Source organism: Dromiciops gliroides, chromosome 4 (genome assembly GCF_019393635.1).
Source record: "Dromiciops gliroides isolate mDroGli1 chromosome 4, mDroGli1.pri, whole genome shotgun sequence".
NCBI lineage: Eukaryota > Metazoa > Chordata > Mammalia > Microbiotheria > Microbiotheriidae > Dromiciops > Dromiciops gliroides.
The window spans coordinates 22434369-22460861 of record NC_057864.1 but is presented as its reverse complement, the minus strand read 5'-3'; the positions used below and the strand labels follow the sequence as shown (position 1 = coordinate 22460861).

Sequence of the window (26493 nt, the reverse complement as noted above, 5' to 3'; positions counted from 1 at the left end):
GATAGATAGATGTACAATGGGACAAGAGATAATACAGGAAGAGGAAAAAAGACAGGAGGAAGAAGAGAAAAATAAACAGACAGAGGAGGCATTCTCGATCCTCCCCCCTACACACCCACACTCCCACTCTCTCTGTCTCTCTCTCTCCATTCTATTCTTTTGGCCAATACTTGGAGTGAGAAGCTGGAAGCCACTTTAGAGGTTGTCATCCAATGGGACCCCTTCATTCCACAGAGAAAGAAATGGAGGCTCAGTGATGTTAGTTAGCTTGCCCACAATCACACAGGTAATAAGAATAAGAATTGAAATTCCATCCCAGGTCACCTGACTCCAAATCCCGGGCCCATGTCTCCACACTCTCAAGGCCCCTCCACCATTCCTCCTTCACCTGCCCACAATGGGCAGAGCAAGGCTGTCTCTGAACAAGCCTTTCTTTCTTCTAAGAAGCCAAAACGACCCTCAATACTTAGCATCCCTGGCTCCTCAGATGAAGGCCGGCCAAATGGGCAGGATGTCAGACCCCCAAAAGCCCAGGACAGGTGAAAACAATGGACTCAGGGCAAGCAAGACGAAAGCCTCCTCTGATCTTTAAAATCAGTGACACCAATAGCACCTGGTAGACCAAGGTAGAGAGAGAGAGAGAGAGAGAGAGAGAGAGAGAGAGAGAGAGAGAGAGAGAGAGAGAGAGAGACAGAGAGACAGAGAGAGAGAGAGTGTGTGTGTGTGTGTGTGTGTGTGTGAGAGAGAGAGAGAGAGAGAGAGAGAGAGAGAGAGAGATATTGAGAGAGACAAAGAGATAAGCAAGCACTGGTTTAGTAGATTCTAATTCAGGTATGAGTCGGACCAGAGACCTCTCCTGAACTTGCAAGCATGAGATTCTATCATGAATACAAGCATTCATTTAACCCCACTGAGGCTCAGTTTCCTTAACTGAGTTACTACCTAACTCTCGGAGGTGATTCATGCACCAAATAAGCCAAAGGATGAGAAGACATTATGGAGAAGCAGGAACAATGAGTTGCACAGGAAGGCACATTTCAACTAACATCTCAGTTATGATGAATGGATTTAAAAAAAAAAAATCACAGGATCACATATTGAGGTAGCAGGGACCTGGGAGATCATTTGAGTCCAATCTCCCTCATGAGAAAACAGAGGTACCGAGAGGTTGTGTCACTTTCCCAGAGTCACCGGCTGGTAAATGTCAGCAGCAGACCTGAAACCCATCTTCCTAATTCCGAGTTCTGTGAGCTATTCACTGTCCCATGGAGAGTAAGAGACTCCACAGCTGTGACTTGTGAAAGCACTTCATACAACAGTGACCCTCCTCTAACTGGAACCTGGGCTAGGAGACCTTTCTGTGCCTGGATCCTACAACAACCCAAGGCCACCATTCTCCTCCATGAATGAGTTGTGTTCTCCCAGTCCTCTAGCAGGAGAACCCTGAGAAAGATCAGGAATGAGTTCTGATGCCGAGCGCCAGAGGAAATACCCTGGGAAGTGCATGTGTTGAGATCTGTGAGAAAATGAAGGGGTGCCTTGGGCTGAAAGACCAAGAAGGATAAATGAGACCAGTGGGGAGGAGTTGGGGGTGTGCTTCCAGCTCTGCCAATAACTGGCTCTCTCTGAACCTCAGTGTCTCAATCTGTAAAGTCTGGGCTAGAGCTTAGATGGAGGGGAATTGGAAGGGGCTGGGGGAAGGGATGTGTGATATTCTTTGGAACAACTCCATTGACTCTCCTGGTTCAGCTAGAGCAGGGGTGCTAGCTTAAGAACTCCTCTTAGAGATAGCCCAGCACAGCTGACAGCCGAGATCTGGCCTCAGAGCCAGGAAGCCCTGGGTTCCAATCCCATTTCTGACTCATTTTGGCTGTGTGATGCTGGCCTAGTCATTTAACCTTAGAGCTCCGGGCAGCTCTCTAAGATTATAAATTGCAAAGCAGGTGCAGACCTGAATGGGTAGAAGGAATTCCTCAGCAGGAAGACTCTTCAAATGCCTGGGCAAGATTGAAACTTGAGGTTCTGCGAACTCCTAATCAAATTCCTCCCTCTGCATCAAGCTGCTTCTTATAAATAAACTGGGGGGCGGCTAGGTGGCACAGTGGATAAAGCACCGACCCTGGATTCAGGAGGACCTGAGTTCAAATCCGGCCACAGACACTTGACATTTACTAGCTGTGTGACCCTGGGCAAGTCACTTAACCCCCATTGCCCCGCAAAAACAAATAAATAAACTGAAGTTATACATGATTATACTTTTAGAAATAATTATGAAAAGGATTTTTTTAAAAATGTTTCTCTCAGTTCCCATCGCTCAACAAATCTCTGGATATTCCCCTCAGCCTCCAGAGTAAAGGGGTCATGGGATAAGACTCAAGAGTGAGGATTGGCCCACTTGTGTGAGCCACTGGTAGCCTTGTATTATCAACACAGAGTGAGGGAGGGCCCTAGAATGCTGGGTGGTTTCTCTGTTGGCTAACTTATGGCAAGATCTGCAAAGGATGGGGAAGGGTGGATGGGGTTTGATATCCACATTTGCAGGGAACATCCATATCAATGATGGCCCATAGGACAGTGTTTCTGGACTAACAGATGACCTTTACACAGGGGACCTACAAAGCACTTTTCATCACTTCTCTCCCTGGAATCTCACTATAACCTCCCAGGGCAGAAGATCCCATGGGGACCCTTCAGCCCAGAGACATTAAGTTACTTCCCTAGGCCCACTTGATGACAAAGTGTCAGAGACAAGATCCCTACCTAAGTCCTTCTGGTCCCAATTCCAATACTCATAACATCATAGGAACATAGATTTCGGGCTAGAAGGGACCTTCGAGGTTATGTAGTCTGGCCCTCTCATTTTGAAATTGAGGTCCAGATGGGAAATGATTTACCCAATACCACATTGGTGATAGACAGCAGAGGTCCCAGAGAAATCAAATAAAGCAGCTTCACTTTATCACCAACAGGCTCTTCTTATCTCCAACACTTGCATAACTGTTCTTTTACTAATCTTGAGATTATAGGCCTCACTTAGTTTTTATATGAGCCAAGGGTTTTTTGGGGGGAGGGGGGGAGACTGAGAGGAAGGGTGGAGCTGACCTTTATTCAGACCAATTCAGTGAACAGAATGGTCTTGGTTAATTAAAGGGTTAAACTCACTTCCTTTTTTTGTTTCCAATCTCACATCTGTCTAGAATGTCCAATTCTACTGGGGTGGGGAGGGGAGCTTACTGAACATAACAATGCTTTCTGAAGGTGAAGGGTCTAAAAATCCCCCAGCACCATCATTGGAGATATCCAAGACTACTGGCCGGTGCTTTGACAGCAGCTGCTATCAGTAGCACAAGAGTACCTGGGTTTGGCCCCAGATGAGAGGGATTCATACCCTAGTCACCCCTCTTACCCCCAGTTCCTTCATCTGCAAAATATAGGCCATGGGGCAGCTAGGTGGCACAGTGGATAGAGCACTGGCCCTGGATTCAGAAGGACCTGAGTTCAAATTAGGCCTCAGACTCTTGACACTTACTAGCTGTGTGACCCAACCAAAGGTGTTAATATCCCTATTTTAGAGATGAGGAAACTAAGACAAAGGTTAAGTGACTTTCCCAGGATCTCTCAGCAAAAATATCTGAGGTAGTATTTGAGCCCATGGCTTCTGGATTTCCCACTCTAACAATCTATATTCAGTCTTCTAACTCTAAAGGTCCCTCCAGGTTCCAGGTGACTTCCTATATCTTCATGTATTGGAAACAACTCACGCCCCTGATGGCTGGGGTCCCAAAGAGAGAACTTTTTCTGCAGAGTCATTAAACAGAGAACCAAATGGAAAGAGAAGTTCTCCTCCTTCCCAGGCTACCTGTGCACCATCCTAGCCAGAGATGTCTTCACACTGCCTGGATGAGACCCCAACAATCCCAGCATCCCATGGAGGCTACTCTATGACTACTCAGTCTAGACACCTGGACAGACAGCCTTGCTGCGGTCAGCAGGCCTGCCCGGCAGCCCTACCCTTTCCTTTTCTTTCCTTGTTTCCTCTTCTATAAACTGTTCGGCTCAGTTGACAGGATGCAGGTCCTGTCCTGTCCTGAAAGTTTATGCTTAACCCTGGAGTTTTTAATAAGCTGAAGTGAGAGAGAGAGAGAGAGAGACACACACACACACACACACACACACACACACACACACACACACACACACACACACACACACAAAGAAAGGAGAGAAAGAGAGAGAGATGAACCAGAGTGGGTTGTTCATTTTTGGAGGGGCAATGAGGGTTAAGTGACTTGCCGAGGGTCACACAGCTAGTAAGTGTCAAGTGTCTGAGGCCGGATTTGAACTCAGATCCTCCTGAATCCAAGGTGCAGTAGATAAAGCACCAGCCCTGGATTCAGGAGGATTTCCTTTTCCTTTACTAACATAATTATTAGTTGAATCTCTCTGATTTGCACTTCTGCTCAATCCTCTCTGGCTATCACTCCTCTTATGGTTTGTCAATTTGGTAAAGGCAACATTGGAAATCTGGCTTCAGACAAGACAAAGGTAAAAAATTTTAAAAGCCACAAAAACAAAAAACCTCAAAAGCACAGAACAGAGAGAGACAAAACTAGAAGAGTCTTTAGAACAGGGGATGTCAGAGCTAGGAGAGAGCATAGAACAGGGAATGTCAGGATTTGGAAGGGTTTTAGAACAGAGAATATCAGAGCTGGGAGGGAGCTTAGAATAGGGGATGTCAGAGATTCAGGGATCCTCAGAGAGACCTCACAGATCCCCTAGAGCAGCCCTCCCATTTTATAGATGACTAAACTGAGTCCCAGAAAAGGAAAGCAATTTCCCTATAATTATCAGGCTAGTAACTCTTCAAGCTGGGACTCAGATCCCTATCTTCTTCAACTCCAAGTATAGGAGACCAGCCACCTGCACACTGGGCTTTAAGGTCAATGCCTTGGCTCCCCATTGCTCTTTCCTTCTTTTCCTCTCATCAAAGTCCTTCCCAGTTCCCAGGCACGTGTACAGGCAAAGCAATGAAGCTGACAGTGGAAAGAGAGAAGCATCTGAAACACACACAGATATACCCACACGTATATGCACATTATATGCACATATACACACGTACACACTCACTTTGGAGGGTTTTAAAATAGAACCACACTGTGCAGAGAAACCTTATCCATCTCTCCCATGGATCTCTGGGTCCCTACTGCTCCTCACCAAGTCCCAGGGGGATTTTCCAGGCCCTGGCTGCTCTGGGTATAGCCAAGGCCCAGCCTCTCTCCTCAAAAGCCTCTTTGTTCATCTGGCTGTCCAAATCAGCGTATCCTGAACTTGGCTCCCCCACCCCACCCCAGCTCCCCAAGCCTCCAGCTTTAGAGCAGGCCTTGGTAGTAAGGATGGTGGCCGCCAGCAGGTTTGGGTTCATAATCAATTTTCAAAACTTCCATGTGAGGACCTGATCTAAGGCTACAAAGTTTTTCAAGTGGGGAGGGGGGGGCAGAGCATTTTTTAAAAGGGTTTTTGTTTTGTTTTGTTTTAAGATCTGGAAGTGTTCAAGACAAGGCTAAATGACTTAATATTTGGTGTGCTGTGGAGGGGACTCTTATTCAGGTCCAGATGATACCATGAGAGCCCTCCTTGCTGCATACTGATAGCCCTGGAGCCTATGGATCAAATCAGGTCACCCCAATGTATGGGGTTACTTTGTGGAAAGCACCATAGAGATGTGAGTTGTCATTATTTCATCTCAGTAGCAAACAGGAATTTCTTGGGCTTCTGCAATAACAAAGGGTGCAAACAGCTATTTTCTATCTTAAGCATGCCCACAGTCATGCCACAGCTGCCCCTCACTGGGAGCAGCATGGAGGTCAGGGGTGGCACCACATGCCAAGGATGGAGGGGAAACAAGGACTCTTGGTGGGCAAATTCAGGGGCCTGAGGATGGCCACAGTTTTCGGGATGCCTGATCCACCTTGGAGGCCCCTACCCTGCTGGACTGCCCACCTCTTTTTCTCAGGTGTTCCCTGACTCTGGCCTGTTTGAGGGATGAAGAAACTGAGATGAGAAAGGCGGTATTTGGCCAAGGTCACACAGGTACTAAGTAAAAAGGTAGGAATCTGAACCCAGGGTGTCTCTTGGCACTAAACCCATTAGTCTTTCCCACTGTATCAGGATGCCTCTGGATCACGCCAGATGCTCTGGGAAGGGACCAGGTTTGAAGCCCACATGACTACAGTTATGGCTACAGATGATCTAGTCCAGCCCAGGTGAGCTTGCCCAGAGGAGCTCAGCCACCACCTCCTGCCACCAGCAGCCTCCCAGGAAGAGGCTGTGGACAAAGAAAGATCTGTGACTCTAAACCTCAGAAATGGGCACAAAACTTATGAATGAAGGCTCCTAAATGACTCAGAAGCTTTAAGGTAGATGTTTTATATTCTCTTTCTTGGGGGGTGGGGGGGGCAGAGAAGAGGGAGAGAAAGACAGAAAAAGAGAGAGTAAGAACAGGAGAACGGAGAGTTAGATGGTACAGGAGATAGAGCACCTGGCCTGGAACCGAGAAGACCTGAGGTCTCAGACACTTATCACTGAACCGTTGCCTGCCTCAGTTTCTTCATCTGTAAACAGGGATAACAAAAGTGGAAACTTCTCAGGACCATTATGAGGCTCAAATGAGATATTTGTAAAGTACTTGGTGAGCTTTGAAGTGTTACCTAGGGTAACAGAAAGACTTCACCTCAACCCAAGCTTTCATGGACAGCTCACCTCTCTGAGCCTCAGTTTCCCCCTCTGGAAAATGGGCACGTTGGCCAGGATGAGCCATAAGGTATGGCCCAATCTGAAGTGTGTTACATCATCTAGAAACGTGTTTTACAAGAAGTGGTAGGACCCCATTATTAGGCTCATAAAATGAGTTCAAAGGAAAGAGAGAACTAGGTTAAGGCTAAGGGGGGGGGGGGAGAGGGGGAGCCTGGAGGGTGTTGGTGTTGGAAGGCATCCTAGAACCTTAAAGGTAAAAGGGATGTGAAAACAAAGGATGCTGGGAGGGCCAATGTCAGAGCTGGGAGGTGCCTTGGGACAGAGAATGTCAGAGATGAAAGAGCCCTTCTAACCCAGAAACATTTTGTAAACCTTAAAATGCTACATAAATGTTGGTCATTTACTTAACACAGAATATTCCTGGAGCCATCACCTCAGAGAGCTTCTAGTCTACCGCACTTTTCAGATGGAGAAACAGAGACACCAGGAGAGGAAGAGATGGGCGTGTGTGGAATGAACATTCTCTGAGAGAAGGCCTGTTCATCTCATCTAAATTCTTTGCCAGTTTAGCCTTTTTCAAAGCCACCTCGATATCTTGCCTGTTACAACTTCCATTAGCTGACCATACTTTTTGTTCTTCAGCCTGTGACAACTCCTTGGGAACCAGGCAAGTTGTGTTTGAGAGTTTCTGTGACCAAAAAAGTCACACTGCACCCAACCTCGATAAGCAGGACTAAACAAAGTTGGGAGCAGGTGGGTGGGTCAGTGGATATAGTGCCAGGCCTGGAGTCAAGAAGACTCATCTTCCTGTGTTCAAATACAACCTCTGATACCTACCTGCTGTGTAACCCTGGGCAAGTCACTTCACCCTGTTTACCTCAGTTTCCTCATCTGTAAAATGAGTTGGAGAAGGAAATGGCAAACCCGTTCAGGATCTCTGCCAAGAAAACCCCAAAGGGGTCATGGGGGGAAGTCAGCAGCTTAGAGATGGTCTAGCCAGATGCGTCCAAATTCCAAAATCTTGAGTTCCCTCCTCCCCCTGCCCCCCAAAATAAAATGTAATTGGGAAATGTGTAATAAGGTGAATTAAAATATAATACAACCAAGATAATGTTCCTAAGTCGATCTGTAGGAATCCATGAGTTTGGTACAACTGGTCTGGTGCAATTCACACCTGAACAAGAATCCTGCCCATAAATCTCCTGAAAAGTAGTTGTCCAACCTGTTTGGATTCTTTCAGTGACAGGGAACTCATTACTCAGAGAGACTCCACCCCCAGTCCTGTTCTCTTGTCTTTCCTCTGCCTCTCTGTGTATTTCTCTGACCACCCCCCCCCCCTACACACACACACAACTGAAAGGGGCTTCAGAGACCACAGGCCCATCTAACCCCAGGGCCTCTAAGGAATTCCTATACAGAAAAGTGTCTAGGAGGTTGGGCGGGCTGGCCGTTCCCATTGGTCAACTGGAAGCTGTGGGGGAATGGGGGAAGGCAGAGTTTGCACCCTCTTGGGATGGCTGGACCAGTGCCTATTCCCAGAAGCTTTTTCATTAGGAGCATGACACGTTTCTACAAAGCAATTGCTTCTAAGGCCTATTCGACCAGAGGCTCTGTGTCTGTCAAGAGTTTTGTGCCAATTCCAGGGAAATAAAGGCCATGGGACTTGTCTTTTAAAAGGCCAGTGGGGAGGGGGAGGGAAGGACCCACTTTATATGCTGGCTCATATGCTAATCCTTCTGCTATTCAATGCTGAGCTGAAGAGAAATCGTACAATGATGGAGAAAACACACTAGACCCATCAGCCAGGCTGTGGGGGCCTTTACCCAGCATGCTGTCTGCTTCCTTAGAATTTAACTCCTTTAAGGAAGATAGATGAGAAGAGGGAAATACACAATGCTTATGGAGGTGTCTGGAATTCTTGGCAGGAGAGACAGAGACAGAGAGAGAGAGAAGGAGAGACAGAGGCGGAAAGAGACACAGAGAGAGAGAGAGAGGGAGAGACAGAGACAGAGACAGACAGAGACACAGACAGAGAGAGATAGAGAGAAAGAGAGAGAGAGGGAAGAAGGAGAAGAAGAAGAAGAAGAAGAAGAAGAAGAAGAAGAAGAAGAAGAAGAAGAAGAAGAAGAAGAAGAAGAAGAAGAAGAGAAGAAAAAGGGGTTCTTACATTCTGTACCTGTGAAAGGGGCTCCTACTCAAACAGAGGGAGCATGTCAGACTGGGATTGTGAACACCTGGGTTTGCTGAAGTCCAAAGAAAGAGCTGAGTTTGAGTCAGAGGCCCCAGCTTCACATCCTGACCCCCTCATTTTCTACCAGCAAGACTAAGCAAATTGTGTCCCTTTTCTGGGTCTGTTTCCTCAAGAGCTGACTGCAGGGGCTACTCGAGCAGTTCCTTCTCCCTCTGGTCCTGGCTGTGGCTCAGGGGCCCGAGGCATTGGCCTGCACCATCCTGGAGCCTCTTCCTTCATCTATAAAATGGGTGCTTCAGTACTGACCAGCCTGACTCCAAAGACCAACCAGGAAAAAAGCATCTATCCAAAGGAATCGAATCTACACCCTTCTGATGATGGAGAATTACAGGTAACAACGACCTGTGAGTCTGCATTATTGCATCGGGAAAGACACTAGATCTGAAGGCTGAGGGCTTGGGTTTGAATGGTGGCTTCGAGTCATGCTGCACACCCCCCCCCCCACGGTCTCTTTTGACCTCAGTTTCGTCCCCCGACAAAGGCGAGCACTCCACCTCCAGTGTGCTCAAATTGACCAGAACCAGCTATTCTGGTCAGGTTTTTAGGGAAAGCCACTACATGTGAGAAGTAACTGAGCCACTTCCTCCTGGTGGTTACTTACTTCACTACCATGTCGGGTGGAGACCAATGGGGGAGGGAAGCTCTTGGCTGCAGTTAATGAAGGGGCTCCCTCCGCAGCCACAAAAGCATGAAACTTGGGGTTTTCTGATCTAACCTAAGCAAGGGAGGGAGGGGACCCTGACCACTACCAGGCAGAGGTTAAGAGCCCCAACAACTTGTGTAAAAATAGCTCACGTTTCTAGGCCTTATCATGTGGCTACCCTGAGAGGCAAGGCTGTGAAGCTGTCAGTACCGTGACCACCACAGTCTGCACAGGTCGGGTACCAAAGACACTGAGCCGGAACAGGCCGGTTCCGAAAGCAGAGGCTTCCTGGACAAGGTGGCCTTGAGGGAAAAGAAGCATTCAGAATTATGAAGATAAGGCCCCATATTCCAGGCAGAGGGGGTGGCTTAGTCTAGAAATTTAGGTAGCACATGAAAGCCGCCAATCATTGTGAGATGGGATGGAGGACTGGAGCTGACTTCCAATCCTGTGACCCTGGGTAAGTCATTCAACTCTGTCTGTCAGCTTCCTCAGCTGTAAAATGAGGGTGTTAGACTGGAGGGTCTTAATGCTCCTTCCAGCTCTAAGCCTATGGTCCTTTGACCCTTGAAGGCTGTCATGGGGAAGAGGAACTGACCGTCTTTAACTTGGCTCCAGAGTTAAGGAACCAGGTGAAGATGGGAGAGGATACAGTGGAGAAAAAGGAGAGTTGCAAAGAGGCCCACTTAGGCTTGGTGTTAGAAGAGATTTTCACAAAGAACACTGTCTCTGGAGTCACCAGATATGCCGAGATTTGGAGTCCAGGAGCCTAGTTCAAATCCCAGGTCTTCTATTTATTCCGTGTGCCCTGGGTCTCCATTTATTAATTGGCAAAATGAAGGGAGTGAAGAGAACAGTCCCTTCACCTTCCTTGACTGAGAGACCTCCCATACAATCAAAATCATCACAACAACAACACAAGTACAACAACTTGCAGTTACATGACGCTTCAAAGGTTTCCAAAGCACTTTCCATATATACAGTATATTAAACCAAAGTGGGCCTGAAGTCAGGAAGACTCCTCTTCCTGAGCTAAAATACAACCTCAGTTCCTAGCTGTGTGACCCTGGGGAAGTCACTTCCCCCTGTTTGCCTCAGTTTCCTCATCTGTACAATGAGCTAGAGAAGGAAATGGCAACAGTATCTCTGCCAAGAAAACCCAAATGGGGTCACAGAGAGTCAAACAAGTCCGAAATGACTGAACAACAACATGAAACCAAAGCAAACCAAAGCTCAGTCTAGAACCCAGGTATCTGGAAACCCGGTGCCGCACTGTTTCCACAACATCATAGGCTACTGGCCACGTTTATTAGTTGTGTTAATTAAAAGATATTTTGGGGTGGTGCAGTGGATAAAGCACTGGCTCTGGATTCAGGAGGACCTGAGTTCAAATTTGGCCTCAGACACTTGACACTTACTAGCTGTGTGACCTTGGGCAAGTCACTCAACCCTCATTGCCCTGCAAACAAACAAACAAACAAGCAAACAAAGATATTTTTGAAATGCAAGCCTACATGAATAGATTAAGGTGGGAGGAGGGGGACAGGAAATTGCTCCTTAAGCAGCCCAAGAATCATAAGCACTGTAATTACACTTAAAAGACAGAAGCAAATATAGACTTTGGTGGTATCTCTGGAAATTCTCTTGATTGATGCTTCATGTTAATTCCTGGGTTCTGTGCAGGGAGGCTAGCAAAAAGAAGAGCTTCCCTGGGGTCTGTGCAATCATGGCTGGGCCCTGTTTGAGGATCTGTAAACAGGTACCTTCCAATGTCACTGATTTCCACCCCCATGCTACAGTCAGCCACACTTCCTTGCTGAGTCTCGAGAGATATAATTTAGTTAATTGGTAACAAACCTCAAAATACACACATACACATTCATTTTCTCTCTCTCTCTTTCCCTCCCCTCCCCCCCCCCACCCATCTCTGTCTTTCTGTCTCTCCCTCTGTCCTTGGCCTCTGGAAGGATCAGCCGGCTGGCCTGCCAGCCAATCAGTATTAATTTAACACCTCTGTGCCAGGCACTGCGCTTATCTTGCAAAAGTTTCTCTGTATAAAGCTTTTAGTTGAATACGTTTGCCTTAAGTTTCAGGGCTCACATTTACAACTCATCCCTGCCATAGTAAAAACAGTGGCAAACACTGACTTTGGAGCTGGCCAAGCTGCATTTCGATGCTCCTTCTGTAACTTAAAATTGGTGTGACCACGTGGGAAGTGCTGTAAAGGCCTGAGGTTACAGAAAGGAAGTCAGTGACCACACTAGACAAAAGACTTTGTTCTACCCGCTCCCCCCCCCCCCCCCCCCCCGCCCCCAACCCGCTTTGTGACCCTGTTTCTCCACCTGTAAAAGAGGATTGGAAATGAATTTTACACTCATCAGAAAAGGCTCAAAGACCTCAGTCTCATTAGAATTGGCTCAAGGAAAGAATAATGTACACACTCAATTGGGTGGAGTAATCTCTCTAACCCTGCAGGAAAACAGGAGGGGAAGGGGATAAAGAGGGAGGGGCAAAAGAAGGAAGGGCAGATTGGGGGAGGGGACAGACAGAAGCAAATGCCTTTTGAAGAGTGATAGAATGAAAGAAGATGGATAATAGAATAAATATCATGGGGAAGGGAATAGGATGGAAGGGAAACGGTTAACAATAGTAATCATGAAAAAGAGAAAAGGGGGAAAATTTGTACAAAAAATATTTATAGCAACTCTTTGTGGTGGCTAAGAATTGAGAATCAAGGGAATGTTAATCAATTGAGGAATGATGGAAGAAGCTGTGCTATATGATTGTGGTAGAATGGTCTTATGCTTTAGGAAATGACAAACAGGATGATCCCAGAAAAACCTGGAAAGACTCATGAATTGATTATATAGTGAAGTGAGCAGAACTGGGACGACATTGTACATAGTGACAGCAGTATTGTTCAATGAGCAATTGTGAATGACTTAACTACTCTCAGCAATGCAATGATCCAAGACAATCCCAAGGGACTAATGACAAAGCTTACTATCCACCCCCCCCCCCACCCCAACCAGAGTACTTGTGGATTGTACATATATAACCTAGTTGTGGTCTTGTGGAGGGGGAAGAAAGGGAGGGAGGTAGAAAAATTTGGAACTCTAAATCTTATGAAAATAAATGTTGAAAACTACCCTTACATGTAACTTGAAAAAATAAAATAAATGTTTTTTGAAAGAAAAAAAAAAGAGGATTGGACTAGATAGGGGAGTCAGTCAAGAGACAACAAAATGGTGCAGTGTATGCTATACTTGGGAATCAGGAAGACCTGGATTCAAATCCTCCCTCAGACACAAAGGAGCTTAGGTTACTTCATATGTAAAATGAGAGTAGGATTCCATGGCTTCTAAAATAAAAGTCCTGTCCACCTCTAAATCTCTGATGCTGCTAGGAGCCTCTGATGTCTAAGGCCTCCTATTCCAACTCTTAAGGACCCGGTATCCAAACAAGTGGGTTTCTTTCACACCAGCTCTGTCATTTCCAAGTTTTGTGGCCTTGGGCATGTTGTTTAATTAACATCACCTCAGCCTCAGGTTCCCCACTCATAAAATGAGAATAATACAACTTATCACTCCCTATCTCACACAGTTTCGGGGAGGATCAAATTAGCTAATGCCTCTAAAGCACTCCATAGATGGAAGCTATCATTATCATCCCCAGCGGTAACCATCATTCCATCACCATCATTATTATCATCCTTATCTTGTGATTTCTCTCTGACCCCAGGGAAGACTGGAGGGTTTTTGTTACATAAGAATAGACTCCGAAACTCCAGGGGGCAACCCAACTACGGATCAGCCAATCTCATGCATAGCATCCCTAAGAAAGGATTGTTCAGCTTCTGTTCAAAGAGCTCCAACTGCAGGGAACTCTTTCTTGGCTAAGGCAGCCCATTTCACTTTTGAATGGTCCTTGTGGTTAAGAAGTTCTGCCTGACATCAAGGCTAACTCTTCCCCTCAGCCACTTCCACCCAGCATGTCCAGGTCTGTACTTTGGGGCCAATCAGAGTAAGGTGAATCCATTTTCCCCAAGACGCCCCTCACATAACTGAAGACAATCCTCTTGTCCCCGCTAACTCTAACCTCCTTCAGACTAAGGCATCCTTAGTCCCTTCACGCAATCTTAGATTCTTTCCTGGCTGCCGGGTCCTGGTTGCTCAACATGCCTCCTAAAACGTGGTCCTGCGATTGAGCACAGCTCTCCAGACGTGGTCTAACCAAGGCAGAGTTCAACAGGACTGGATACTTTTTGATGATTAATGTAGCCTAAGGTCACTAACTCACTGCTGGTGGAGGACAGGATGGGCCCAACCATTTTGGAAAACAATCCAGAATTATGCAAGCAAAGTTACAAAATTATTTGTACCCTTTGACCCGGGAATTTTACTATTGGGTTTATACCCAAAGCAGGTCATTGACCATCAGAGATGATGTAATTATGAAAAAGTATCCTGAGCAAGAATATCTGTAACAGCAAAATGTTGGAAACAAAACATGCCCACTGCCCGAGGGGTGGGATCAGTGCTTTGTTATACGAACATACAGGAGTATTACTGCATGGCAAGAAAAGACGGACTTCAGACAAATGTGGGAAGGAGTGTATCAAGTGACAGAATGAATAAAGAAGGAAAAGATAATCGACAGTTACTACAAGCATATGAATGAAGGCTCTCACTTAAAATCATATTGGGCATTCTGCCATCCTTTTGTGTAAGAAGCTACATCTATCTGAATTCCATCTCTGCTCCTTGTTCCCGGTGTGACTGAGAAAGTCCGTTTCCCTCTCTGGGCCTCAGTTTCTTCAACTGTGAAATAAGGGAGTAGATCCAGCTGATTTCTAAGGGCCATTCCAGCTCTGAATCCTATGATTCAGTGTCACCTCTGTTGGAAAATCCCTTGACCTCCTTGGGACAGTTACCTTATCTGTAAGATGAGAGCTTTGGGTAATGTGGTCCCTGAGGTCCCTCCCAACTCTAGCCTATTATGCTCGGATCTCATGATCTTCTTGAGACAAACAATGGCCATCCGAGGATTTGGCGCCCCAGGGCCCATGAATAAGGGGAAGGTCCATCCAAGCCCAGCTGTCTTCTCCACTCTATGGACTCTAAGATTTTCCTCATTTCTACTTAACCAACTGCTGTTTGTTTTCTTTTTTTTTTTTTCTGGTTCTGTAAGATTCCTCATTAGAATAGAAGCTCCTAGAAAGTAGGAATCATCATTTCAATCTTTGTGTGGGCATGGGAGGAATTCTGGAACAAAGATCAGCTTGATAAAAATGTGTTTGTTGCTGGAGTGAATGACTGCTCCTTGTAAAGGGGGACCCAACCTATCTCTAATGAAGTTTTCACTAAATTGAAAAGTTTCAAAATTGGAAGGGAGCTTTGGAAATCATCTAGTGCCAATCCCTCATTAGCGAGGAAGCAGCTAACAAGTTACCAAGCAAGTTAATGACCGATGGGGACTCCAGACAGCGTTGTTACCTTGTGACTATTTCCCACTATACTCAATTACTTGACAAGTGGTACCAAGCAACCAATGACTGGGTCAGACTCAAGGCCATCATCTCTAGATGCAAATATGTCCCAGGCAGCTGTTTTCAAGATAGCAACAGCCTGGAGATAAGCAGTGTCAGTCACCCAGCTGAGGCAGGCTTCAAGGCCTGCCGCCCTACCAATGTTGAGACTCGTTGGCATCCATCCAAAGCTGCATCTGCTTGACTTGCTTTTAACCTCTCTAAAGGGGGTGGGGGCAGAGGGTGGGGACATCTCCTTGGAAATGAATGTCAAAAGGAAATATCAAAATTCAATAGATATGAACACATAATCAAGACAGACTGAGAAGTGGCCAGGTGTAAGGGAAATCACCCCATATCAGAAGCCATGGACATGAGTGGTTGAGCCACTTGTTTGCTGTGTGACCCTGGATAACCCCTTAGTGGTCAGATAGTTTCTTAATCCACCACATACATGGTGTGTTTTACATTTGTTTGTTAAAGTGAATGAACAAACATTTGTTTGGTAAATTGAATTGAATCTGTAAAATCAAGGAGTTGGGTTCCACTGGAGTTCTTAAGCTTTTCTGGGTCATGGACTCCACCCTTTGGCAGCCTGGATAAAACCTTTGGCTCCCTTCTCAAGATAATGTTTTAAATACAAAAATAAAGGAATGGGATGAAAAGGAACCTGATTTTATGGAAATACAGTCATCAAAATATTCCACAAATAAATTCACAGATCTCAGGTTAAGAACCCTAGCATCTGAAGATCCATTGTTATTTCAACATTCTCCGGGATCTTTCTGGCACCGATATCCAACATTCTAATGTTCTAACGTTCCTTCTAGCTCTAACGATCTCTGTTCTAAGCTCCCTCCAAGTTTTGGCATTCTATACTCTAAGATCCCTCCTCGTTCTAACGTCCTATGCCTGAGGAATCCTCTCAGTTTGGACAGTCTGTGTTCTAAGCTCAGGGAGTTAATATTATATGTTCTAAGGCCCCTTCTTGCATTAATGTTTTATGACTGAGAACAAATATGAAAATTAAATAAGTTCCCTTTGAGGGGATGGTGGGGAAAGTCCTGGACTTGGAGACAGAAGACTGGACTTCAAATACAGGATCTTCCACAGAGTACCTGTGGAACCTTGGGAAGGTTACATCAATCTTCTTGGGTCTCAGTTTCCTCATCTGTGAAATGGGGGGAGGGAGGACAAAAGGTGGAGTCCTAGCTGAAATCTAAGCTTCCATGATTAGCCTCTTCAGGGGGCTGCAAGCATCCTTGCCCCAACTCTTTCCATTGAGGCATCCAAAGGGGGAATCTGGTGGCAGAGGGGGGAGAGAATCTGAACGCATCATCTAGAACCAACAGGTCAAATGGGTCAAAAGAGCCCTGTACTTGTAACAGTGAGGCCTGGTCCCCACAGCTGGTTGAGGGAGCCTGGTCAATTCACTCCCTTTCCTTTAAACCTCCCCACCCTCCTCCTCTGTAAAAGGAAGACTGTGGTGTACATTCAGGCTTCTTTCCAGGAGAAAGGAGTGACAGAAGCAAGATTCAAACCCACGTCTTCCTGGCTCCCAGGTCTCAGAGTGGGTGTTTTCCCTACAGAAACTCACAAGAACTAAAGCCGAAAAAAGGTAAAGAAGGTGGGAGCTTCAGGACTTCCCCTTCAAAGAGCAGGTGCCACTCAGGGTGGTTTCCCCAAGATGGTGAGCACAAGACAAAGTTAGGGAAGATGGCACTAAGAGCAGCTTCGGGCACTGAGCACGGAAGGGGGGATGGCACCTGTGGTTTCACAGCTGTCTAAGAAACTGAAAGGGGATTACCAGCTAACCTGCTGGTAAGAGAAAGGAAGGGGAGCTCTGAACCACCCCACATCCCCAGAGCCAGTCACCCTGACATGCCCCATCAGAGGCTCTTTTCCAGTGACAGGATTTCAAGCTCTTCATAGAACTTTGATGTTAGAAGGGCCCTTAAAACACCGAATGTTGGAACTAGAGCAGCCTAGAACACAGAACAGAAGAATGGAGAGCTAGCTTTAGGACACAGATTATCCTACTGGCCATGGGCTGGAGAAAAATGCCCCAGCTGGGAAGGATTGTAGAGAATGTCAGAGGTAAGAAGAGCCTCAGGACAGAGACAGGTAGGGCTGGGAGGGGCCTTAAAAAATCTAAAATATCAGAAGTGAGAAGGACATTTGGGAGTATCAGGCTCAGCCTCTTCATTTTAGATATGAGGAAACTGAGACTTAGAAAATGGAACCTGGCATTTTTTTTTTTTTTTTAGTGAGGCAGTTGGGGTTAAGTGACTTGCCCAGGATCACATAGCTAGTAAGTGTCAAGTGATTGAGGCCGGATTTGAACTTAGGTCCTCCTGAATCCAGGGCCAGTGCTCTATCCACTGTGCCACCTAGCTGTCCCGGAACCTGGCATTTTTATCAGTCACAAAACAAATTAGAGCCAGAGCCAACCAAAAGGTGCAAACTGCTCAACCCACTCTACCATCCTGAGTGTCTTCCCTCAAAATGATGCACATCACATATCTAGAATGTTTTACTTGGAGTTATCTGGCTTGATAGTGTTATCTATCATCTTTTATACATGAGAACAAAACCAGAAAGAAATTCATTCCAGAAACGACATCTCTGAACTGAAATCACTAATGCCCCCTCCCAGCTTGATATAAAGGGAGACAATTGAGGCCTAGAAGTAAGAACATTGGAACTGAGGGGAGCTAACTGCTATTCTGGGTTCTGTCTTTGTGACATTACTCTCAGATTTTCTCTGTAAGCCTCAGTCTTCCTACCTATAAAATGAGGAGACTGACATTTATTATTATCTGTCACAAAGGTCTCTCCCAACTTTGACATTCTCCTGTTATAAGGCCCCTCTCAGCTCTGACATCAAGAAGGAAAACTATCCTAGAGATTAATTTTTCCAATAATGGAATGAGTTATTTAGGAGAGGCAATGAGTTGTGCAAGTGAATACTGGATGACTAGAGAGATAGAGAGTTCTCTGTCATAGGGGGTATTCAAATGATTCCTTTGAGTAAAATTCAAATTCACTAGATGATCAACTAGATAGTGAGTTCTCCATCAAGAGGGGTATTCAAATGAATAGCAGATGAACACTGGTTGGGGTTATTTCAGAGCAGATTCTTGCTTCAAGAGCGTACTGGATTAGTTCACCACTGGGTTCCCTTTCAACTCAGAAATTATACTTTGATCAGCTTCAAAATGTTCCCAGGAAGCATTCACTATCCCTTCTTCCATGTTTTTTCCTAATGATTTCTATCCATTGAGCAATCAACAAACATCTAACAAGCACACACTAGAGATATAAAACAAAAATAAATAGTCCCTGCCCTCAAGGGCTTAGATAGTCCACCTCCACATAAGGAAGACCCCAAATTCGCCTCCCTACCTTCTCATCAATTCAGCAGCAAAATTAATACTCTACTTCTGTTCAGCTCACAGAGAAAAGCCTCCACGCTAGATTAAATACCGGGGATGACTCAGGAACTGCTCAAGTACAAATTTCTTCCTCTGCTTGCACAAATCGAACTATGGTGAAAGATCAATCTCTTTTCTTGCTTTGTTCTTTCTTTAAAAAAAATATTCCTCGGATAGAGCACCGGCCCTGGAGTCAGGAGTACCTGAGTTCAAATCCGGCCTCAGACACTTAACACTTAACTAGCTGTGTGACCCTGGGCAAGTCACTTAACCCCAATTGCCTCACTATAAAAAAAAAAAATTAAAAAAAAATATTCCTCGCATATTGAATTAAGGAATGTACAAAGACCAGCTCATGAAAGTCATAAGTCCCACAGAAGGCTGGTGTTGGAAGCAACCTTGGTTATCATGTAATTCAAAGGCAGGAAAAGCTGGAGGAGCCCAGAGAAGCTAAGTCACCTGGCCAGGATTACATAGTTAATTCAAGGCCCAGTCAGAACCAGTAGATTCTAGTGAAATAGAAAAGACAGCAACCAATGGTGAAGGAATTGGCAAGACTTACCATAAGGGCTGAGGCAAGAAGATGGAGCTAAACCACTTGGGACACTTGGCTTCTACTCGCAGCTTTGCCAAGGTGTAAGCAACTTGCTCTTCCTCATTCTGCGTCTCCTTTTCCCTACTCTGTAAAACGAGGGAGTTGGACTAGGTGACTTCAATGTATGACTGAATACATATTCTAGCATTTGGGCAATGAGGTGGCTTCTAAGCCCATGAACAGGAGTGAAAGCTCAGTCCTGTTTCCCACACTGCTTCTCAGCTCATTTGGAAATTTAAATTTGAACTGAATTAAAGTCGTATTTTTTTTAAAAATGAATCCTCCGATTGCTCTTATGCATCCAATATGCAGCACCAAATTCTAAAATTGTACATCTGTACACTAATTAAAAGAGAAAAATGATCCTGGGCAACTGATTCTACCCTTCTTTGCAACCAAGTCAAGGGAATTTCAGAGGTTTTCTAGCAACTGCCAGATCACTGGGGTCAATCCATTTTTCCCAATCAGTCGGAATTCAATACCTTTACCTAGCTGACCTTGTCCTTCAGTGCCTACACATCAGCATAATAGACAACCTTGTTTAATATGGTTCTGGCTGACAGGAAACAGAAGGCCATCATTTTCTGAATCAACACCTGCTTCCTTAAATTTTCCCCATCCTTAGCAACTGCGTGGTAGAGCATCAAACCCAATGGGGCATCAGGCCTGTGAGAGACCAAAAACAGCCCCAGTGAACCAAAGAATCTTTTCTGGGGGAAAAAAAAGAGAGAGATGAGATTGTACTTAAAGTAATACCTGGAAGTCAGACCTCAATGGGAATTCTGGCTCCACAGTGTGCCCCCCTAGGTAAGTTACAATCTCTCTGAGCCTCAGTTTCCCAACCTGTAAAATTGTGGAGGAAAAGGAAACCAGTATTTATTAAGCACCTACTGTCTTCATATTATCTCAAATGATCCTCACAAAAACCCTGGGAGGTAGCTGCTATTTATTATCTTCATTTGACAGTTGAGGAAACTGAAGCACACAGAAATTAATAATAGAGGCTTCTGAGATTTTTTTTGAGCTCTCAACCCACAATCTTATGCATAATTGGTGAACTTTTACTCTATTTTACCTGGTACTTTTCACCTCATGTTCTATAGGACAAACATACTTCCTTCCATTGCCACAGTAGCGTGGCTCTGGGCAAGACATTTCAGAGGCTCAGCTTTCTCATCTGAAAAATGGAGATAAAAATACCCCTGGCACTATTATATCAACAGGGCTGTAGTGAAAATTAAAGGAGATAGTGTCCTGAAAAGGGACTGATCAAACCACACAGCATTATGCAAAAAAAAAAAAAAATGCAGCAGGGGTCCCCAGTTAAGGAGAGGGATATGGGGTCAGGGAACTTGGATTTGAATCCTGTCCAACTATTTTCTCCCTGTGTGGCCTTGGGCGAGTCACTTATTTCCCTGGTCCTCAGTTTCCTCATGTGTAAAAAAGAAGGGGAAGGGTTTGGACCAGATGATCCCTAAGGTCCCTTCCAGCTCTCGATCTGGGCTCTTAAATATTACTGACTCCCATTACCAGTTGGTTGACTGATGGAAAGCCAAAACCTCCCTGTGAAGGCTACACTCCCAAACTAATTTGAAAGCATTTATTAGGCAAAGCTATAGCCCTTTTGTGGGCAATGATTAACTTTACCCTACCCAGAAATACACATGTCGCCTAATTCCAAGCTAGAGGGAGCTTTATTTTCCTCTTGTTTTTTTAATTTAACCAAGAATTTTAACATTCCAAAAGGTAGATGAAAAAGTAAAACTAGCTGCATGGTTTCCATTTCTATAACTTTTATATAGCACACCAGCATTTTTCCTTTTTCCAGATACAGGGAGGGAGATGCGGCTTCCTGGACTAGCATATATTCCTGTGGGAAAATAAATAGAAAACTATGTCTCTCTTCTTAATATATTAGTGCCCTGTAATCCAGACCATATGATCAATAGGCTACAAAAAAATTAAATCAAACTGACAGGCTTAAGCAAAATGCAGAGAAACATTCTCTCCCCGCCCCCCCTCCCTATGCCACAAAAGACTGTGGCGTGTGGAATATTAAAATCACATGCTCTTGTGTTATTAATTTTTCTCTTGGAAATCAAGTAAGAGCTTTCCTGCATGAATTTTTCAATTGAATGTTTACCCATCACACCAAAGGCCTTTTGAAGGGGAAATTTCATGGCAAAGCTGTCGGGGTAGACAGTAATCCTGTCATTTGTTGGACATGTATGCTTCTGAGTACCTGGGACAAGGAGTTTCAGGGTAGGAGAAAGCCACTCTGACTGTCCCAGTTTTAACAGAAATCCCAGCCCTGGTGACTGGGCTCCAAAAAGGTAGATGTGCCTTCTTTCTCCCGTTAACAAAAGCAGATAGATCCCTTACAGAATACAACAGGGTGGGGGAGGAAACCAGAAAGTCAAAAATAAACAAAGCCAGGTGTGGGGAGGGTGATTTGGGGATGTAATAAGAGGAGATCACAAGAGTTATCCCAGAATGTGGAATGGTAGACCATGCAGCAGAATATGTTGAAGTTGGGAGGGAACTTCGGGCGCTGGAGCCCAGAAAGTCAGAGACTTGCACCAGACCTTGAAGTAGATCAGCTGGGCCAACAACCCCTTCATTTTACAGATGATGAAACTGAGGCTCACAAAGGCTGTCACCATATTCTGTCATCTCCTACTAGAAACCTTTCAATAGCTAGTGCCACCACCCCATTCCCACCACCCAGAATTATACTTTGTATACATTTCATATCAATTTAGAGGTGTCTTTCTATGATAGTGTGAAATCTACTTGAGGGCAGGGACTGTCATTTTTGCCTTGTATTCCTAGTGCCTAACATAGTATTGAGCATCTAGATAATTCATAGAATGATAGATGCAGAACTGAAAGAGAGCTCAGAGACCATCTTGTCCAATACCCTTCATTTTACAGATGAGGACCCAAAACCACAAGAATTTTTCTTACTATTTCCTTTTTCACCATTCTCTTCCTTTTTATTCATTTGTTTGTTGTTGCTACAAGAGATGGCTTATTGTGGAGAAGGACCTATATCTAAAAGTTAAGGTAACTAAAACAGTCAATAAAAATACTAAAACACATCCTACTATTTATGTTTCTGCTTTGCAACAATGGTTTCTTTTCAAACCTATGCTTTCTCAGGAATATCAAAAAGGTGGGGTTTTCCCTCTAAAAAAACTCCAGGGTCCCTAGAAAATGCTTCAGAAATCAAAGACCACGGACAGAGGAAAAACAATGAAACTGACACAGAAACCTGTCAAACTGTGGCTTTCCCAAATCACCAAGTTGTCCCGAGGGACCAAACGGCAACAAAGTTCCAATCTCGACTCCCCTCTTCCCAGAGAGCTTGCAAAGTACTTTTGCTCACTCCGAGCAAGGATTCGTTGGCCGGGAAAGGGAGGCTCCGAAGTTCCTCACTGTCGCCCCCCAAACCCAGGGATAAACCCTAGGACCCAGGATGCCTGCCCCAGCAGGTTGGGAGTAAATAGCCGGAGTGCAAGGGACCTAGTTTCCCAGGCTGCAGTCCACAGCTCCAGGCAGACTTTTTTTTTTCTTTCTCGAAGTTAAGGTTTTAATTTAATTGCTAATCCGGGCGCAGTGCAAGATAATAAGAGGGGCCCAAGACTTGGCCCACCGAGGCAATTCCTTTACACTGCAGTTTAACTCCTAATCGCTATTTAGTGCAAGGGGACTGAGAGATGTTTGCTGACCTCCAGTGACCTCTCTTGCCTCATTTGCATTATTTCACCTAGAGCGGTAGGGTCTTAAAGGGGCCAGGCTCCTTTTACAACTCCTGCCTACCACCACCACCCCTCACCCTCCGCCCCCTTTCCCCCCACCCCAAACCACAGCAATCCACGCTTCGCGAGCTCTGGGCAGCTTAAGTGGTAGCCCCAGGTAAAGAGCAGCCCCGGCGCTGGATCCGTTGGCATCTCTAGGTGCCCTGCTGGGAGGGCTGAGGGTAGCGGGGGAAGCCAAAGCACAGGAGACGCTGAGGGAGCCCCATCCAATCTCCGAGCTCACTCATCATTTCAATTCCTATACACTGCAAGGACAAATCCCTTTCCGAGGAGGCCAGGGTCCCAGAGTCCCGCGGGCCTTTTAAAGATACTCAATTGGGAAGACAGATGTTACTCTCTGTGGCTCTCCGAAGCTACAGAAACTTGCGCTCTTCCCTGCCCCCTCCCAACTTTTCCAAACTTCCTACAGAGGCTCCTGGCAGCAACTAAAAAGTGAGGACCGCACCCCACCCGCAATGCAATCTGCTCAGGCCCTCCCCCCCCCCTCGTCCTAGTCTCCCCCTACCCAACCCCTTCTGTTTCCAAAAAACTGCACGTCGAGGGGCTGTTCCTCAGCTACGGCTCGCCTCAGATAAGGGTTACAAACAGCCCCCCCCCCCGCCCCATATGACAGGAGTCCAGCGTCCCCAGTGGTAAACTGAGCTCCAGGTGGGTTGGTGCGCCTGGCACACACTCGGGATGGAGAGCAGAAAGTGTGCTTGGCTCTCTCAAGCGAGCAGGGCCAGGCCAGGGGTGTGTAGGAGAGGAGACTGCTGCTATGTTTACCCCCGGCCCGGAGAGACGCGGGGTCATCCATTTTGCAGGTCCCGCATCCTCCCCCCGCCCCGTCCCCTGCCCCTGCCCCTGCCCCTGCTCCAGATCATGGGGGGCAGCAGCCTGATCCTTCCTCCTCACACTCTCCCCTAGTGAATGTCCCCGGGCAGGGAGCTGACACTTGCAAAGCTCCTGCCCAAAGACTGTACTGAGCTCCAGCCTCGGGTCCAGCTGCTGGGGTCGAGCCCCGAGCCCCTACCTTGCAGCGTGGGGCAGCTACGGCACCGGACGCCCCCAGCCCTGCCCGTCAAGTGATGGGGAGCAGGGGAGCCCTGCCTGAGGCAGCCCGGAGCCCCCTTAGGGAGGGCCGGCGCAGGAAGGAGCTCAGGAGCCGGGGCGCGCAGAGTTGGCGGGGCAGAGAAGGGAGCTGGGGTCTGTGGGCGGGGGTAGGGGCCGAGGGCCCGGCTCGGCAGCTCGCTCACCCATGAAGAGGCAGAAGAGGTCGAGGCAGATGAGCAGCACCCGCTTGCGGCCGCCCTTCCTGGGGTTGTTGTTCAGGGCCGGGCTGCCCCCGTTCTTGCTCTCGGCCGGGATCGCCTTGTCGTACTTGTAGTTCTGCATGGTGTCCGGGGCACGGTCCGCGGCTCCGAGGCCAGCGTCCGCCGCCGATCAGCGCCCGTGCGCCGGGAGGCAGGCACCCGAGTCCGGGGCTCGGCTCCCCGCAGCCGCCGCCGCCGAGAGGCGAGGAGGTTCCTCCCGGGCCCGCCGAGGACGAGGGGCAGTGGGGCGGGCAGCGAGCTGGGGGCTGCGCTTCGCTCCTCCTCGCTGTCTCCTTTCGTTCTCCCCAGCCCGGACTAGACTGCGGGGGAGGGAAGGGGGCAAGAAAAAAAAGGGGGGGGTACACCAACCCCGGTAACTAACAAACTTTTCTCTCTCAAAACTACGACTAGTCCCGGAGCTGGAGCTGTGCGTGTGCGTGCGAGTGCTCGGTGTGTTTGTGTGCGTGTGTGCGCGCGTGGACCGCGTTCCCGGCAGCTGGATCCTTAATGAATGGAAGCCCGGAGCGAGCGAAGTGATCGCCGAGGTCGAGGGCCGAGGCTCGGTCTCTCCCAGAGGGGCTGCGCCCGCGGCTGAGGCTGCCTCGGCTGCACTGCGATCGCCTCGGCGCCCTTCGGCACTTTTATTTCACCATAGCCTTCTCCGGCCCCCCCACCCCCTTCTCTCCCTCTCTCCCCTCCCCTCGCTCTCTCGCTCTCTCTTTTTTTTCAAAGAGAGACCTCCTCACTTGGCTCGGATGGGATTTCGAAAGCACAGCCCCTTCCTTAAGCTGCCTAAGACGTAGGATAATTAAGGCCACATTTCCCCCCACCCCCTTTCCTTAAAAAAATAAATAAATAAATAAGAGGCTTCGAAAGGGAAAAGTTTTCTCTAGTTGGGATCCGGGAGCCCCTAGCGTTCAGAATGGCGAAAGCTACCGGAGATGAAGGCCGGGGGGGCGGGGCCGGGAAAAGACCCAAACAGAACTCTGGCGGGGGTGGGGTGGGCATGAAATCAGGGGTGTCCCACTTGGGGCTCCCCCGGCCTGCTGGGTCTTTGGCTTAGGGAGGTCTGGGATGCCCGGTGAACCCCCCAGACGCTCGCTGGACTGAAGGCGGCCGAACTCCCCGGCTGCGGGTCAGATTTGCCTCTCCAGCCCAGAGCGGGAGGCACGGAGCCGGGGGACCATCTTCCATCAGCATTATTTTGTTTCCACCGTGGGAGGGGGGGGGGGGCCGAAGAGCAATCCGTACTTCAGCCGGTAGCGGGGAAAGGGGGCGCCCGTGGCGGAGGCGGAGGCGGTGCTATTTCCCCTCGCGTCACGGCGCAAATTAGAATCCAACCATCAAGTGTACGAGGTTTGGAGGAGTTCAAAGGCAGGAGAGAAAGTCAGGGAAAGCTGCGTGGAGGAGGCGGGACTTTGGAGGGCCTCTGGATACAATGTGGCTGCGCTGCTGGGATGGCAACTATTGCCGGCTCATTGTTTAGTAGAATTTCTAGCTGAAAGGAACCGGTGAGGATCTAGCCGAGGGTTAATTCCAGAAATCTGTAGACTGGCTTGGGTTTGTCAATCGACAGGCATCCATGGGGCCCCACGAGGTGCGAGGCGTTATGTCAGGATATAGAGTTAAAAACAAAACTGTCTTTGCCCCAAAGAGTTTACATTCTACAGGGAAACGACATGTAGACAGAGAAGTAAAGGGAAAATAGCCTACGTAAATACGATGCAATTGGGAGGCAGGTCAGAATTGGCCTGGTAACAAGTCCTTGGACGTCTTTGAATTTTGGGACTCAGACCTGTAATTTCTTTGGGTTAAGGTGGGGGGGAACTCCCTCCACCAATGGGGCTGGGCACCTGCTGGGCAGCTTTCCAGTTACTTGGGGGTACAAAGAGGCTGTTAGGGGCCCAGCCAATTTGGGTGAGAATCTGGACTTGAACTCAGGTCTTCCTGACACAGAAGCTAACTCTCAAGCAAACAGCCAGTCCATATTTATTAAATGTCCTCAATATTTCAGACACTTCTGTTACAAGTACACAGAATGAACAGATCCCTGCTAGAAATGGGCTTATGTTCTCATGCCTCTCACTAGGAACCTCCTAATGCTTCTACCATTGACTTCTCTCTCATCCGGCTGGATGCCAAGTCCTGAGCTTGGCATTCAATGCCCTTCACAGTTT

General features: G+C 47.1%; 1 protein-coding gene across 1 annotated transcript in view; it reads right to left on the bottom strand.

Moving 5' to 3' along the window:
- Positions 1–24967, bottom strand: part of PLPP3 (phospholipid phosphatase 3) — a 77917-nt gene extending 52950 nt beyond the window's left edge. The window contains exon 1 of the mRNA XM_043999614.1: positions 24260–24967. Coding sequence (XP_043855549.1) covers positions 24260–24398 — 139 coding nt within the window. The 5' untranslated portion in view covers positions 24399–24967. The remainder of the gene's footprint in view (positions 1–24259) is intronic.
- Positions 24968–26493: the final 1526 nt, after the last annotated feature.